Source organism: Camelus ferus, chromosome 13, assembly GCF_009834535.1.
Source record: "Camelus ferus isolate YT-003-E chromosome 13, BCGSAC_Cfer_1.0, whole genome shotgun sequence".
Lineage (NCBI taxonomy): Eukaryota > Metazoa > Chordata > Mammalia > Artiodactyla > Camelidae > Camelus > Camelus ferus.
In genome coordinates this window covers 3,997,332-4,013,466 of record NC_045708.1, presented here as the reverse complement: position 1 = coordinate 4,013,466, position 16,135 = coordinate 3,997,332, and the positions used below count along the sequence as shown (strand labels likewise).

Genomic DNA, 16,135 nt, shown 5'->3' with positions numbered 1-16,135 from the left:
GCGGTTTCTTTGTCTGTTGAATGGGAGAATAACAGTATCTCCTCCTTATGGTCTTTGAGAAGAATGAACAGGATCTGGCACAGGCCTGGCACTTCAGAATGCTCAGCTGTTGGCCTTGGGGGCAGCAGCAGGGGCAGGGGACCTGGGCAACACCAGCAGGATTTGAGGTGGGAACTGACCTGCCTGGGGTCAGCAGGCCAAGGTCCTGGATGCTAGGAAGAAGGAAAAAGCCTGTGGTCAGGCAGTGGGGAAGGCTTTGTTGACCACTGGCCATAGGAAGGGACATCCTGGCCAAGACCTTCCCTGCTCCAGTGGCCTTCTCTGGCATGAAGCCCTTTCTCTGCCTTCATTCATCATCTGGCCTACACTGAGCACCTGCGGTGTGCCAGGACTGTTCTGAGTGCCGAGGACAAAGCGTGGGCCAGACAGCCGAGACCCCTGGCCTCTGGAGAGGATATTCTAGCAGGAAAGAGTGATAGGAAGTGAACAAAAGAATAAAATAATGTCAGGTAGTAATAGATATTTAGGAGGGAATGATTCAACTTAAGAGGATTGAGAGTTCCAAGGTAAGGGGCTATTTATTTTGAGAGGAGGTTAAAAGGCTCCTTGGGGAGATAGCATTTAAACTGGGGCTCAGTGCCAGCTGTTGGAAGATCAGGGGCACATGCTGTTCCAGACAGAGAACAGAGGTGCAGGCGCCGAGCCTGGTGAGTCGTAGGGATGCAGGAAGCCAGCACAGCGGACCACCACGTGGAACCGGCCAGCAGGCAAGGTAGGAGCCAGGCCACAGCTGGGGTTTTATTTTAAGCAAGATGGGAAACCACAGGAGGGTTTGGTTTGTAGGGGAGTGATGTGATCAAGTTTTAGTTTTCAAAAGATTTGTCTATGGTGGAGACAGTGGGTGACTTGGGATTTGGGAGCAGATTTGCTCAAAACCTTCTGGCCCGAATGAATTGCTGTTCCCCCTGAAACCTTCCGAGACCCTTGCTCCCCCACCCTCTTTCCCCACAGAACCAGATTGAGGAGGAACTGTCTAGGGGTTGGGCGGGTTGATAGCAATGTCCCTTGCCCCCATGGGCATTGAGGAGTGCCGTAGGGAGGCTGTTCCAGAATCCGAGTCAGAAGTCTGGGTGTCAGTCTTGCCTGTGGACTTTTATGTCACTCTATCCCCCGCGTAATGAATGAGGATAATAGTGCCTTCCTCCACCTCCTGGTACAAGTGCTTTGACAAGCTGCAGTGGGGACCCCAACCCCACACCCCAATCCTGGTCGGCATCCTCTCAGTCTTTGCTGAGCGCCCCCTGGTGGCAGGACACGCAGAACCAGCCGTGAGGCCTTGAGCCAGGAGGGACCAGCCTGGAGCAGCAGGGACCTGGCAGAAAGCAGAGCTGGGCTGCGGGGGTTTACCTGACACTGTCTCACCCAACTGCTGGCTCCTCCCAAAGTACTACCCTCTCTGCCCCACACACCTGCGTTCCACTTGTCACCTCCATCTGTGATCGCTAGGCCCCCCCTGCTCCTCTGCCAGCACCACTGACGAGGGTAGTGGGAGCAGGTATCCCCCCAGGGACTGAGACTCTGAGGCGGGGTTCCCCTGGATTGTGAGTGGGCACTAAGATGACCCTCAGGGGGGCCTCTGAGCGCCGGATGTGTGGCTCTGGTGGGAAAGTGGTGATCAGAGCAGAGGCAGGTGTCCCTGGGGCTGAACAGGGACAGAGTTCTGAAGGCCTGGAGGGGGATGTCCCTGGTCTGGTACCCCCTCTTCTGCTACCAGCATTAAGGGAGCTCCCTCTGGGGAGGGAGACAAGGTCACTGTGGGGCAGAGGCTCTGAGGCAGGAGTCCCCAGGATGGAGGGAGGGAGCTAAGATGCCCTTTCGGCCAGGAGGGACCTTCTGTGCCCCAGTGTTTTCGTTGGGGGTGGGGTACAGGTCCGAGGAGAGTGGGGCGCCGGCGGGCCTGGGCGGGGGTCGGGGTTCCCTAGTCAAGACGGGGCGGTGGGGTGGGTCCTGTCCCCAGCATCCAAGGAACACCCCTGGGGGAGGGAGGAGGTCCGAGAGGGAACCTCTGAGCCCGGGGCCTTTGCGCTACGGCTGGGGGTCAGAGCGGAAAGGCCCTGTGACTTGGCAGGCAGGAGGGTGTTCCCGGCCCGGGGCGCCCCCCCTCCCCGGCCCCTGGGGTCCCGGCGCGCTAGGCGGGCGGGCGCGGCCGCACAATGGCAGGAAGCGGGGCTCCGCGCTTTGTCCAGCGGGCGGCGCAGACCGCAGCTTCCTCCGGCCGCCATGGGGACGGGACCCGGCGTCTCCGGGCGCCGCGCGGCCTCCAGCCCGGGCCCCGGGCTGCCCTCCCGGGACCCCGAGCCCAGCCGGGCGGGGGGTCGCGGCCGCGACGGGGAAGGCCAGGTACGCGCGGGGCGGGGCGCGGCGCGGGCGGCGGGTGCGTGCTGCCTCCTTCGCGCGTCTCTAAGCCATGGGGCGCGCGGCAGCCGAGCCCCCTGCCCGGGGCTGCGCATCGCGGGGGCGGGGGGCGAGGGGAGGCCTGGAGGCCTGAGATGTGTCCCCTCCACCAAGGGGGCCAGTCAGCGGAGGGGACCGCCGAGCCCTGGCCTTTTGTGTCTGGGGCTGACTCCGGACACACCTGTGGGTCCCAGGCCCTGCACTGGGCCACCCCTCCCCCTTTCCTTCCTCTGCCCAGGCCCTGCCTACACCGCTCCTACTCCTGCCTCTAGCCGCCACCCTGATGTGACCCAGGAAGACTGATTTCTGGTGCCCCCATCCCTGTGGGGGTCAGCTTTGACCGTGCTCCCCAAAGAGCCCGGCCCCCTCTCTTGTTTGTAAAGTCCTGGGCCACTCTCCGCCGTTGGAGATGCAGTCTGACCTGGCAGTTCCATCCGGTGGACTCTCCCCTCTTTGGGTTGAGTCCTGGGAACTTCGGGCCCTGGACCCTACTGTCCCTCCCGGCTGTCAGGGGTGCTTCTGCCCTCAGAGGGAGGGCATGGTGGGCAGCAAGGAGGCGGGGAGTAGACCCTGGGTCTTTGCAAAAGTGTCCAGGAGTCTGGCTTTGGGAAGGGGCTGCTCTGTTTTAGTACTGGGGAGATGCCCCAAACCTGGAGGGAGCTGTGGAGACCCTGGGGTTTGGGGATGGCGGTGTGAGGTGGGTGGGGAGCAGACACAGCGTGAGCAGGCTCTGCCTGTCCCAGCCTCAGCCTCCCAGTTGGCATAGTGGTTCTCCCTTGGTGTTCTTGAAACTTCAATCTCAACCAGACCTGCTGAACTAAGTGAGCAAACTCTCACCTGGCTCAGATCCTGGGCCTGAGCCTCGCATCCCCCTTGGTGTCCCTGAGCGTGGGGGCTGCTCAGAGGATGGAAGCAGAGGAGGTCAGCTGCCAGCAGGCCCTGGCTCCTGTCCCCAGTATTAGCGCTACTGTAAATAGTAATAGTAGCAGGAAGAGGAGGAAGAGGAGCTGGCGTGGTGGTAACCAAAGCCCACCACCGTGATGGGGAATGGATCTCCCTGAGTCTCTCCAGCCCATTGTCTTTGTGGGGCAGGGCACATAGTAGGTGCTTGATAAATAGTTGTTGAATGCTGAGTCTGTCATAAGGAGGGAATCTTTGTGTAAGATCTGCCGTCTGTATATTGGATTGTTTGAAAAGCAAGATTGTGGCACAGAGTGAGGGACTTGGGCTGGAAGGGTTCCAGAGACCCGCCTGCAGAACCCCGACAACCTAGCATGGCTCCTGCTGTGTTACCCGCTCCCCCACTGTGAGGCCAGGATCTGGGTAACTTGTGGGTCCACAGCCCCACTGCCCAGTGCCAAGGGCGGCACTGGGAAAATGAAGCCGTCAGGGAAATTGAAAGAGTCCTGGAAGGGGTCGAAGGGCAGCTGTGTCAGGCTGGACACAGGGTAAGAGCGCTGCTGAACTGACGGACTCTGCTGCTTCTGGAAGGGAAGGGCACGTGCTTTCCCTAGATTTATTGTCAGGAGACGCTGCTCGCAGCAGGGGGTCCCAGCGTCTGCAAAGCCAGGCCCTCTGTCAGAAGCCCCTAGGGATGCAGAGGAGTGGGCGGGGACGGGGGCACAGAGCTGTGGCGAGTGTAGGAGTTTTCACACTTTAGCAGTAGATCAAGTAAAGATAGAAACCGCTGCTCTGGTTGAAGGGTGCCCTTCACCCCTGCCTCAGACCCCAAGAAGCCAGCCCCCTGGGAGCAAGTGGCCTCCTCAGTCTGCCCCCTGCCACCTGTCATTTCTGTGTCCACATTCCCTTTTCTGTCTAATGGAGGAGTGGAGGGGACACAAGAGCCAAAACAGCGAGCATCAAACTGTGATTTTCTTTTCTCCGAAGACCCCCAGGCTGACCTGAAGCCAGCTTCCCCTGCCCCTCTCTCCCTTCTCCACTACCCAAGAGATGGTGTGAATGTGGTGAAAATCTGGGCTCTGGAGCTACATACCCTGGATTCAAGCCTTGGCTGCACTAGCTGTGTGGCCTTAGACAAGCTGCTTCACCTCTCTGAGTCTCACTTTCCTCTTCCGTAAAATACAGTGATAGCCCCTGTCTCCTGGGATGAGGAGCCCTCAGTGCAGCCCCGGGCACTCGACGACCCCGTTATAAATGATCAGACTCTTTGAATCTCTACCTCCCTCCTCTCTTCGGTCACTTTCTCTGCTGTCCAGACCATCCTCATTCTGTTGTCTTGAAAATCTCTCATGGGGCTCTCCCTGGCCAAAGTCTCCAGTGATCTTCCATCATGCTCCTTAATAATCGAACCAGTATTTATTGAGTGGCTAGGACTGGAGATGGGGCAGTGAATCGGAGAGACGAAGATTGCTGTCCTTGCAGGGCTGACTGATGGGGTGTGGAAGCAGCAAAGTGTAACACACACACACACACACACACACACACACACACACGACTGTCCATGGGTGGAAAGTGTGAAGGAGAGAAAGGAGGGCGGGGCAGGGAGTGTGGAGAAGAGGAAACTGTAGAAGGGCAAGGAGGTGACTTCTGAGGAAAGATCTGTGGGAAGGGAGGCAGCTGGTCATTTCAGTATCTGCGGAAAAGCATTTCAGGCTGAGGGATTAGCAGATGGCAAGGCTCAGAGGTGGGGCATGGCTGAAGAAGCATGTCAGATGGAGGAGGCAGGAGGCTGGAGGCAGGCTTGGAGGGAGTGTGAGCCAGGATGGGAAAGCAGGATGGGAGGCCGAGGTCCCCAGCCTCGCAGATGAGAATCAGTTGCAGGGTTTGGAGGAGGATGTGTGACTCCTCTTTGAACCGGGTCCACTGTGGCCTCTCACGGAGAACACACTGGGGTCAAAGGCCGGAGTCAGGAGAGCAGCCATGAGGCCTTGTAACCCTGCTGAGAGCCAGTGGGAGCTGGGGCCAGGGACTGAGGGGGCCTGGAGAGGGTGGCCAGGTTGAAGCCATGGGTATTTATTAAGGGTGGAACCAAGAGAAGCTGTCGGTTGCCTGGATCAGGGTGTAACAGGAAAATCACTGGTGACCCCAAGCGTTTTGGCCCCATGTGTCAGTCTCCTGTGGGCTGCTGTGGCAAGTTAGGGTGTTAGAACAACCGAGGTTTATTCTCTCACAGTTCTGATGCCAGAAGTCTGAAATCAAGGTGTCGGCAGGCCTTGCTCCCTCTGAGGGCTTCAGGGGAGGACCCTTCCTTGCTTCTGGCTTCTGGTGCCTCCAGGTGCTCCCCAGGGCTCCTTGGCTTGTAAATGTCCCAACCACTGCCTCCGTTGTCACATGGCCTGCTCCCTGGTGTCCCTGTCTCCGTGTCTCTCCTCTTACAAGGACGCCAGTCATAAGATTACTCCACTGTCTACACTGTATGATTAACAGCCCCAGCATGGCCTCATCTTAACTAATGACATTTGCAATGGCCCTGTTTCCAATAAGGGCACATTCAGAGCACTGGGGGTTAGGACGTACCTGTCTTTTTGAGGGACACAGTCCAACCCATAACACTACACTGGGAAGGTGTTGCCAGTGACTGGGATGGACAGAGCCGTGTGGAAAAGGTCAGGAGCTCCCGTGCAGAGGATTTAAGTTTGAGATGTTTGTTGGGCTCCGAGGAGAGGATGGAGAAGGTTGGCCTAGAGTCCTGGGCGAGTCCCGACTGGAGATTTAACTCTGGGAGCCCTCAGCATGAGACTAGCGGAGTCACTGGAGGGTGGACGTAGGTAAAAATGAGAAGGGTCCACAGCTGGGGAGAAGGCAGGGAGCAGGCAGGGGGCTGGGAGGTGAGAGAACCAGCAGAGCACGGGCCCTGGGGACCGAGGAGGAAGCTGTTTCCAAGAGACCAGCGGTGTCAAATGCTGGGTCCTGGGAGGATGGACAAGTGGACTTAGACTCACAGATGTCGTCCTGGACCTGGGGAGGGGGCGGAGACTTAATGGGAGAGCATCTGAGAGAGAATGGAATAACTAGAAAACCTCTGAATGCAGCCATCACAGTGATCATAGATTTAGGCAGAAGTCATCCGAGAGAGCTAAAGCCCTGGAGTGTGGGATTGCTGGGGAACGGGCTATCACAGAGTGTCACCCCACAGATGACCTACTCATTACAAAGAGGAAAAGCGACTTCACAAAGTACAGCGAGATCCCCCAGTGAGGATCTGGCACCAGGGCATGCTGAGGAGGATGCAGTCCACTCTCTCACGTCCCTGCCCAAGTGCTCAGCCTGAGACCCCCAGACAGATCCACGGGGAGGGCTTTCTGCCAGACGACTGGCTTGGCTGCTTCAAAGATATCAATGTCATGAAAGACCAAAAAAAGGGGGGGGCATTTATTCTTTTTACAAAAGTTTTTTGGGGGGAGGGAGGTAATTAATTTATTTTTAGTAGAGGTATGGGGGATTGAATCCAGGACCTCGTGCTTGCTAAGCATGTGCTCTACCATTTGAGCTATATCCTTCCTCCCTTAGCATTCATTCTTAAAGGAATAAACAGACACAACCAAATGTACTTGTGAACCTTGATTGGATCCTCCGTGGGAGGAAAATGTATAAAGGACATTACTTGGACAGTTGGGGGAACGCCGAGGTAGACCCCAGGTAGACTACACATCACTGCTCTGTTGCCCGAGTGTGACCGTGGTACCGCGGTTTGGTTGGACAATGTCTGTGCTCGGGTGATGTCATGATTTCCTCCCGGGGGAGGCGGGTTGTGAGCCGACGTGGCAAAATCTGAACAACTGGGGAAGCTAGAAGGGTGTCTGGGTGTCATTGTACTTTTCTTCTACCTTTCTGTAGGTTTGGAATATTTGAAAACAAAAAAGTTGGGAAAAAGAAAATAGAGGGTAAGGGGTGGAGAGAACAGGAAGTGGTGTGCGGACGCCCAGGTTACAGAGTTTAGCTGTAAAGGGAAGGAGGGAAATGGAGCGGGAGCTGGGGACATGTGTGCCTACGCCCGTGGGAGCGATCCAGGGAGAGGGGAAACCTGATGACGTGGGATGGGAGGGTGCCGAGTGGGGTCCCCAGACTCAGGCTGGACACGGGGATCTCGGTGGAAGGCTGGCCTGGGGCTGGAGCAGGACGAAGCCCCCGCAGCTGAAGGCAGGACTTCTGGTGGCTTCCGTTTCCCTAGAAAAGTAGGCAGTAGAGTCAGTGGGGAGTGAGTTAGGGATGGTTGGGGAATGGAGATGGGGAGGTCATGGTGGTGGTAGTGGTGGTGGTGAGACGGGGTGGGGATGAGAGTAGCCTGGGGTGATCTAGCCAGTCTGGGGTCACTTCATGCCCTGACTTAGAAGCCCAGGTAGGGTCAGCTATTTGGGGGCCAGGCAGGTCATAAAATTGAGAGCAGAGGCCCGGGTATAGAGGAGGGGAAGGCCTTCTGTTTCCAACACTGAGTTGGGCCAACCGAACGGCAGCCCCAACTTTGTTTTTTGGTACCCTTCCTGCTCGCACTCTGGAAGAGGCCCTAGTAACACCCACCTTGTGGTCGCCTACTCGAAGTCTCCCCCTTGGCACCGCTTTCCTCGTGGGCAGGGCTTTGCTTTCTCTGCATCCCCGAGAAGGGACACGTAGCAGGTGCTTGGGACATGTTGGCTGGCTACATGCATAAGCACAGGCACCCTGTGGGGACTGGCTGGTTGGAGATGAAGAGGAGCCCTGCGTACTACACAGTACGGCGACCTACAGCTCCCCCCCCCCCGTGGGGCCCAGTGCAACCCCCCTCCCCCCACAGGTATGCCACCACGCTGACTGCCAGCAGCTGCACCGCCGGGGGCCCCTCAACCTCTGTGAGGCCTGTGACAGCAAGTTCCACAGCGCCATGCATTATGATGGACACGTCCGCTTCGACCTGCCCCCCCAAGGTGAGCACAGGGAGGGGCGCGGCCCAGCCCAGCCCCTCCAGCTCCCTGCCTGGGGCACAGTGTCTTGGTAACTGTGGGAACCACAACCGGCCATCGGAAGAGTCGACTGTAAATGATGAAACCTAAGCCTGCTGCTGTCCTCTTTGTTCCAGAAGTTCTTTTAACAAAAGAAAAAGTTAGGGACCACCCCAGCTCGAGGGCAGGCCTGTCTCCACCGAGTGCACGTCCCTGTCCTGCCCGGGCCAGCATGGAGAAGGCCCCCTTCCCTCCTGTCCTCAGGTTGGGGGATTTCTGGGCAGGTTCTCCAGCCAGGCTGCCAGTGAGCAGGGCGGTGGGGGTGGGCAGGTCGGAAGGAACTTGCAGCAGGAAACAAGAAACCCCTCCTGCCAAGCAGGCACCTGGCCCAGGCCCACCGCCAACTGGCTGTGCTGGGGTGGCTTACAGGCACCAGGCCTGGCCAGAAGTGCCAGCCCCTTGTCTCCTTTCCCAGCTGGGAAGAGGAACAAAAGGACTGTTCCCCTCAGCCAGGGCCCCCTGGATTTTGGGTGTGGTAGGGGGATACCTGCAAGGAAGAGTCATGGACTTTGGTCCCTTCCTGCAAGGATCCCAGAGGCAGAACTTCCTTATCTCTACTTTATAGACATGTAAACTGAGGCCACAGGTGGATTTGCATTGGGGCAGGGCATCACCTGGGCTGTCATCCAGGGCCTTGTGTCTTTTTTTTTTTTTTGAGGTGGGGGGTTAATTAATTAATTAATTAATTTAAACAGAGGTACTGGGGACTGAACCCAGGACCTCGTGCACGCTAAGCACGCACTCTACCACTGAGCTATACCCTCCTCCCTTGTGTCTTTTTGAGTCTGAGGGTGGTTAAATGGTAAGCAGTGACTGGGTTTTCTCCTCACAGAACTGTGGGCCCTGGCTAGTTTGGAGGGGGGTCCAGGTTCAGTAGCAGGCTGTGGCCCCTCCGGAGACGGCCACATTGGAAGGCTAAGGAGGGGACCAGGGAGGGAGTGCGCACAACCCAACTCCCACTTTACTCCAAAGGCTCTGTCCTGGCTCGGAACGTGTCTACCCGCTCATGCCCCCCGCGCACCAGCCCTGCAGCGGACTTGGAGGAGGAGGAGGAGGGCTCTGTGGATGGCAAGGGGTAGGTGAGGGGTTGGTAGGCTGAACAGACACCTGGGGGCGTCTCAGGGGTGGGTTCAGATCACAGATCCAGAGGCTGGAGGCTTCAGAAGAGCTGACTGGAAGCTCCTCTCCTCCCCTGACCCCGTGGCTGCCCTAGGGTTTTCCTCCAGGGCTTCTGGGATCAGGCTCCACCTGACTAGGTACCACTGAGTGTGGCTCCTGGGTTGGCCACCAGAGGGCACACATCCCCTTGTGAGCCTTGGCTTGCCTGGGTTACCTGGTCACGTAGGGCCAGCAAGGTGGTGTCAGCCAGCTGGGACCCAGTCACATCCCACCCTGGTGAAGGCCCACCCACATCTCCAACCTCTGCCCTCACTGGTTTCCTTGCAGGGACCGGAAGAGCACAGGCCTGAAACTCTCCAAGAAGAAAGCCAGGAGGAGACACACAGATGTAAGGAGCCCCTAGGCTGGCAGGGCGGGCTCCTGACAGCCTCTGCCCCTCATAGGCCCTTTCCATTCCCGAGGCTGGGCCTGTCTGCTCTGAATTCCAGGACCAGGGATGGGCTCTGGAGTGAGCATGTCCCTCCCTCGCCACCCAGCCCTGCGGCCAAGCCCTGCCCACCTTTGCTCGGGTTGGGGGTACTCCGGGAGCTCCTGCCTCTAGCCAGAAGGATGCTGGGGGCCTCCCTGGGAGGTCCCTGGTTCAATTACCTGCAGGGGTTCCCATCTGGGACCCAGGGTAGGGAGGGTAGGGGACAAGGCGTGCAGAAGCTGAGACCCATGTCCTCTCAGGACCCAAGCAAGGAGTGCTTCACCCTGAAATTTGACCTGAACGTGGACATAGAGACGGAGATTGTACCAGCCATGAAGAAGAAGTCGCTGGGGTAGGGCTTGGTGGGGCCAAGGGGGGATTGGGGCTGGGAGGCAGGTGCGGCCTTCTGCAGGTATGACTGTGTGTGTCTGTGTGGTGGCCTGTGAATGAGGATGTCCCTCACCTGCAGGCACCCTGCCCATGTGGTGTGCACACTTGTGTGAGGGCCTGGGTGCTGTGTGTCTTCCAGGCCAGGCATACACGGCCCTGAGGGGGACACGTGTGGATGGGCATGGGACAGGGTCTGCCCTGGGGTGTAGACACGAATGCCTGGGGGTGTACGTGTGTTGATTTATGTACAGACGCGTGCTGGAGTGTGTGAACCTCTGTGGGCAAGTGTGTGTGTGCATGCACCTGTGTGTGAGCCCATGGGTGTCTTTTCCTTTGGGAAGGCAGGATGAAGCTGAGTTTTGGGTAGGATGGGGGTTCATGTGAGTGCCCCCAACTTATACACCTCCTGTCCTGTGGCAGGGAGGTGCTGCTGCCGGTATTTGAAAGGAAGGGCATTGCCCTGGGCAAAGTGGAGATCTACCTGGATCAGTCCAACACGCCCCTGTCCCTCACCTTTGAGGCCTACAGGTTTGGGGGACACTACCTGCGGGTCAAAGGTGAGCAGGTGACTAGGCAGGCAGGGCTGCTGGGGCCTGACTAGGCCCCCTGGAGATGGGCACTTCTTCCCAGGCTCAGGTTCCTGTTGGCTGGGCCTTGAGCCTGCTCATTACCATACAGGTGTCTCTGCTGGGTGGTGGCTGGTGCTGGTGGGGTGGGGCTTTGGGACCTCAGATTGGATCCTGGTGGGGAGAAAAGACTGGGGCCCCCTCCTCCACTGGACCTGGGTGTTGAGGACCTCTACTTGTCCCCTAATGCCACCTCAGCCAAGCCGGGGGACGAGGGGAAGGTGGAGCAGGGAGTGAAGGACTCCAAGTCCCTGAGTCTGCCAATCCTGCGGCCAGCCGGGGCCGGGCCCCCTGCCCAGGAGCGCGTGGATCCCCAGAGCCGCCGGGAGAGCCTGGACATCCTGGTAAGGAGGGGCTGCGTCAGGGCTGGGGGCGGGGAGGGGCCAGAGGGGAGGTCACCTGGGCTCCTTGCTGCCTTTCTTGGAGCTTTCATCTCCCCTTGTGAGTTGGGGCCGGCTCTGCGAATACGTGGCCCTTTCTGGATCTAACCATACCCCAGGGTGATGGGTCTTGTCTTGGAGGGTCTGCTAGTGCCCGTCCAAGGAGTGTGTGTGTGTGTGTGTGTGTGTGTGTGTGTGTGTGTGTGTGTTTAAGCAGACGTTGTGTGGGGAGCGAGCCTTCACGTGTCGCTGACTGTGTTCATGAGTGTGTGTTGGGATCTTTTGGACCTGGGCTTCGATGTGCATCCAAATGTGTGTGGCTCTGGGTGTTCTCCCTACCTGCTTCATGCTGGCGGCTGGTGGGGGGTGGTCCAGCTGCATCTGTCTGGACCCTTCAGCCCCCAGAGCATGTGTAGATCACAGGAGAGGTGGCATCCCAGGGTGCGGGGTGCAGAGACTTTCCCACATCCCAGGCTGGCCTGAGGTCCCAGAACCCATTGGGGTCAGGATGGACCTGGCTTTGACCACTGCTCTCCAACCAGGCCCCTGGCCGCCGACGCAAGAACATGTCGGAGTTTCTGGGGGAGGCGAGCATCCCCGGGCAGGAGCCTCTGACGCCTTCCAGCTGCTCTCTGCCCAGCAGCAGCAGTGGGGGTGGCGACAGCTGGAAGAACCGGGCAGCCAGTCGTTTCAGTGGCTTCTTCAGCTCAGGCCCCAGCACCAGCGCCTTCGGCCGGGTATGTGGTCCCATGGGCCATGGGTTGGGGGAGCTGGCTGGCCCTGACCCTGAGCACGGGTCTCCTTTCAGGAGGTGGACAAGATGGAGCAGCTGGAGGGCAAGCTGCACGCCTATGGCCTCTTCGGGCTGCCCAGACTGCCCCGGAGGCTGCGCTTTGACCACGACTCGTGGGAGGAGGAAGGGGACGAAGAGGAGGACGAGGATGACGCCTGCCTGCGGCTGGAGGACAGCTGGCGGGAACTTATTGATGGGCATGAGGTGGGTGCCACCCGCAGCCCTTCTCCTCCCACCACAGGGAAAGGGGGACGTTATCCCCCCGCTTCACCGGGCCCTTCCTACAGCTCAGAGACAGGATGTTCCATGGGACAGCCTGTCATCATTAACCCACATGGGAGAAACTCAGGCAATGTGAAAATGTAGTGTGTCACTTGGCTGTTATAGTGGCCAAGGAGGGCCCGGAACTTGGGGGACCTCTGCATCTCAACTGGGTAAAAGGTTCTCTGCAGGCTTTCTCCCCTTCCTCCCCCTGCTCCACCCATCCCGGCACACACCCAGACTCCTGGATGACACCCTGCCCTTCCCACAGAAGCTGACCCGGCGGCAGTGCCACCAGCAGGAGGCAGTGTGGGAGCTCCTGCACACGGAGGCTTCCTATATTAAGAAACTGCGGGTGATCACCAACGTGAGTGTGGGGCCAACACCGGCCCAGAGCCACCCAATCTACCTGCCCTCCATGGCCTCCTCTGGGTGCTCCTGAGCAGAGTTTGGGCCTCTGCAGAAGGAGCAGGTGCCCAGCAACAAAGGGGAGGGAAAGGGAAAGAAAGCCACACTCTGGGGTGGAGGTGATTCTCAAGAGCCCGGGCACCTTGGGAGGGAGCTTCGGGCAAGTTTACCAGGTTGAGCCCAATTAACACAGACCTCATCCTTTCACTCATTCATTCAACGGCTATTTCTAAACACCTGCTGTGTGCCAGGTGCCCAGCAGCCCACGCCCTAGACGTGGAGACGGAATGGGTAGGCACTGGGGGTGTGTGTAGGGACTTGGGCCTGCGGGGAGCACCTGTCCGGGGCCTGGGGTTTCAAGGAAGGCACACTCAGGGCAGAAACTCAGAGACTGAGCCAGGGCAGAGGTGGAGGGAGAGTTCCAAGTGTGACTGCAGGGGCAGAGCTTCTCTGCAGGTGGGGCCTGGGTAGGGGGACCCCCAGGTGGGCCATGGGGGTTGGGTCTTCTCGAAAGGGTGAACCCTCTCTGCCTCAGGCTGCCTCAGGGCCTCCAGGAATGAGGAAGGGGTAGAGGGGAGCCCAAGAGTCTGGGTGGGGCCTTGGGACTGGGAACACCCTCTCCCGACCAGCTGCAGCGCTCCCTGCCCCCACAGCTGTTCCTGTGCTGCCTCCTGAACCTGCAAGAGTCGGGGCTGCTGTGTGAGGTGCGCGGGGCCTGGAGGGCTGTACCAGGAGGGTACCTGGGGCCTGGCCTCGGGGATAGGGGAGGGGCTGAAGCAAGGGAGTGGCCGGGCAGGGGCGGGGCTAACACGTGGAGTAGATGAGGGGTGGGGTCTGGCCTCGGGGTGGGGCTGAAGAAAGGGTAGGGAGGCCAGGGGGTAGGGCCAATGAATGACATACGAGGGGTGGGGCCTGTCGTCAGAGGGAGGGATGAGAAGGGGCTGAAGGGGTAGTGGGGGTTAATGGGTGGAGTGAGAGAGGGGTGGAGGCCTGGCTTCAGTGGGCAGGGAGGGGCAAAGGACGAAAAAACAGGTGGGGATGGGCAAGGGCGAGGCTCGGAAGAGGGGCGGGGCCGAGCGCACCTCCCACCCCTACCCCCAGGTGGAGGCGGAGCGCCTGTTCAGCAACATCCCGGAGATCGCGCGGCTGCACCGCGGGCTATGGGGCAGCGTGATGGTGCCGGTGCTGGAGAAGGCGCGGCGCACGCGGGCGCTGCTGCAGCCCGGGGATTTCCTCAAAGGCTTTAAGATGGTACGGGCCGAGTCGGACAAAGTCAGGGCACACCCAGGCAGGGCTGGGGCACCTATCTCATCTGCCTATCGCCCCAACTCCCCCCGGACCAGTTTCCCGCGTGACCCCTAGTGGTCGGAGTCAAGGAATTCCGAGTCGGTCGCCGTGGTTTGAACCCCATCCGGCCTTGTACCTTTGCTGCCTGGCCAAGGGTGAACGCTTTCGCTGAGGCTGCTTCTTCATGTGGAAAACAGAGATAATAAGTTTGCCGCTTGGGGTGGTCGCGAAAGTGTAGTAAGGAGGAACTAGTGCAGGGCGCAGCGGGCGGGGAGCGCACCGTAACAGGTGCTGTGCTGGTTCCGCCCTGCGCCAGTTCGGCTCCCTCTTCAAGCCCTACATCCGATACTGCATGGAGGAGGAGGGCTGCATGGAGTACATGCGCGGCCTGCTGCGCGACAACGACCTCTTCCGGGCCTACGTCACGGTGAGGGCGTGTTGGGCTCTCTGGGGGGCGGGCGCACAGGACCGTGGGCCCACCTGGGCGGCAGGTGCGCGGGCGCTGGTGGTGGCGTGGCCTCGGCGTGGGGCGGGGCCTGCCCTGAGCCCCGCCCCCGCCTCCCTGCCGCAGTGGGCGGAGAAGCACCAGCAGTGCCAGCGGCTGAAGCTGAGCGATATGCTGGCCAAGCCCCACCAGCGGCTCACCAAGTACCCGCTGCTGCTCAAGTCGGTGCTGAGGAAGACAGATGAGCCTCGCGCCAAGGAGGCCGTCGTCACCATGGTAACTGGGACGGTGGGCAGAGCCCCTCCCCGATTTGCAGGGGGTGCTCCACCCCCTGCCTCCTCCCCGTCTCCCCTGTCCCCCCGCCCCTGGGCCTGAACTGCAATGGCCCGCCCTCAGATCGGCTCCGTGGAGCGCTTCATCCACCACGTGAACGCGTGCATGCGGCAGCGGCAGGAGCGGCAGCGGCTGGCGGCCGTGGTGAGCCGCATTGACGCCTACGAGGCGGTGGAGGGCAACAACGATGAGGTGGACAAGGTGGGCGCTGCGGTCGTGTGGGGTCCCTGGCCCTGCTGGGAGCGAGGAAGGGCTACACTAGCAGTCAGGGGCTATGCTGGGAATCCCACTCGAGGACTCCTAGCTGAGATGAGGAGTCAGACCTGACCTCTTCTACACCTGCCCCCCCCCCCAGCTCCTGAAGGAATTCCTGCATCTGGACCTGACAGCGCCCATCCCTGGCGCTTCCCCTGAGGAGACACGACAGCTGTTGCTGGAAGGGAGCCTGAGGATGAAGGAGGGGAAGGACAGCAAGGTGACCCTAGGGGCCAGCCCACACCCAGGGCCCTTACCCCACCCGCTCCTGCCCTCTGGGTTTGGACCGCCCTTTCCTCGGAACCCTGGGCCCCCAGTCAGTGGTTCTTAGCAGCCCAGTCACTTGGGTGGCAATTCAAGAACTAGTGACTTTACGATCATATGAGGGATGATTACGTGCTGCAGTTAACTCAACAAATACAGCAACAGGGTCACAGCCCATCAGGTGCCTGGGAGGGGGCACCTTCCGTGAGCAGGAACAGCCCAGAGTCTTGCTACTGAGCTGGAAGTTTTCAGGCACTATGTAACCCAGAGCCTGCAAATCATGATTTTAAAATCACCTCCTTCTTCCTCTTTAATGTAAACTTAACTGAAATAAGTCACAAGCAGACTATACAGCTCAATGAAAGAGAATCGTCTGGCTCTTCGTTTTGACTTTACTCTCTGGTTCATGGCAGGGGGAGGGAAGGCGTTGCACAGACAGGCTGAGGGTCCCTGCCTAAGGCCCCTGATCTCTGGCTTCTGCTCTCCCTGCCCACCCATCCCCCCACAGATGGATGTGTACTGCTTCCTCTTCACGGACCTGTTGTTGGTGACCAAGGCAGTGAAGAAGGCCGAGAGGACCAAGGTCATCAGGCCGCCACTGCTGGTGGACAAGATTGTGTGTAGGGAGCTTCGGGACCCTGGTGAGGCGCCCGACCCTGTGCCCCTGGGCAGGGCCTGTGATGGGCAGGGGACATGGTCTCAGCCGATACTGATG

The 16,135-nt window shown here is 59.5% G+C and overlaps 1 protein-coding gene across 8 annotated transcripts in view; it reads left to right on the top strand.

Moving 5' to 3' along the window:
* The window catches only part of PLEKHG5 (pleckstrin homology and RhoGEF domain containing G5), a 45,838-nt gene that overhangs the window by 27,232 nt on the left and 2,471 nt on the right, over positions 1–16,135 (top strand). For 6 of the 8 annotated variants that reach the window (XM_032495081.1, XM_032495085.1, XM_032495084.1 and 3 more), the window contains 16 exons: positions 8,186–8,315; positions 9,363–9,465; positions 9,837–9,897; positions 10,239–10,330; positions 10,789–10,925; positions 11,193–11,338; positions 11,917–12,111; positions 12,183–12,371; positions 12,700–12,795; positions 13,490–13,540; positions 13,938–14,087; positions 14,440–14,550; positions 14,695–14,844; positions 14,965–15,102; positions 15,257–15,376; positions 15,929–16,061. In XM_032495081.1, coding sequence (XP_032350972.1) covers positions 8,186–8,315; positions 9,363–9,465; positions 9,837–9,897; positions 10,239–10,330; positions 10,789–10,925; positions 11,193–11,338; positions 11,917–12,111; positions 12,183–12,371; positions 12,700–12,795; positions 13,490–13,540; positions 13,938–14,087; positions 14,440–14,550; positions 14,695–14,844; positions 14,965–15,102; positions 15,257–15,376; positions 15,929–16,061 — 2,002 coding nt within the window. Of the gene's footprint in view, positions 1–2,244; positions 2,401–8,185; positions 8,316–9,362; positions 9,466–9,836; positions 9,898–10,238; positions 10,331–10,788; positions 10,926–11,192; positions 11,339–11,916; positions 12,112–12,182; positions 12,372–12,699; positions 12,796–13,489; positions 13,541–13,937; positions 14,088–14,439; positions 14,551–14,694; positions 14,845–14,964; positions 15,103–15,256; positions 15,377–15,928; positions 16,062–16,135 lie in introns of those variants that run through there. The other 2 variants (XM_032495082.1, XM_032495083.1) reach the window with 1 other exon arrangement.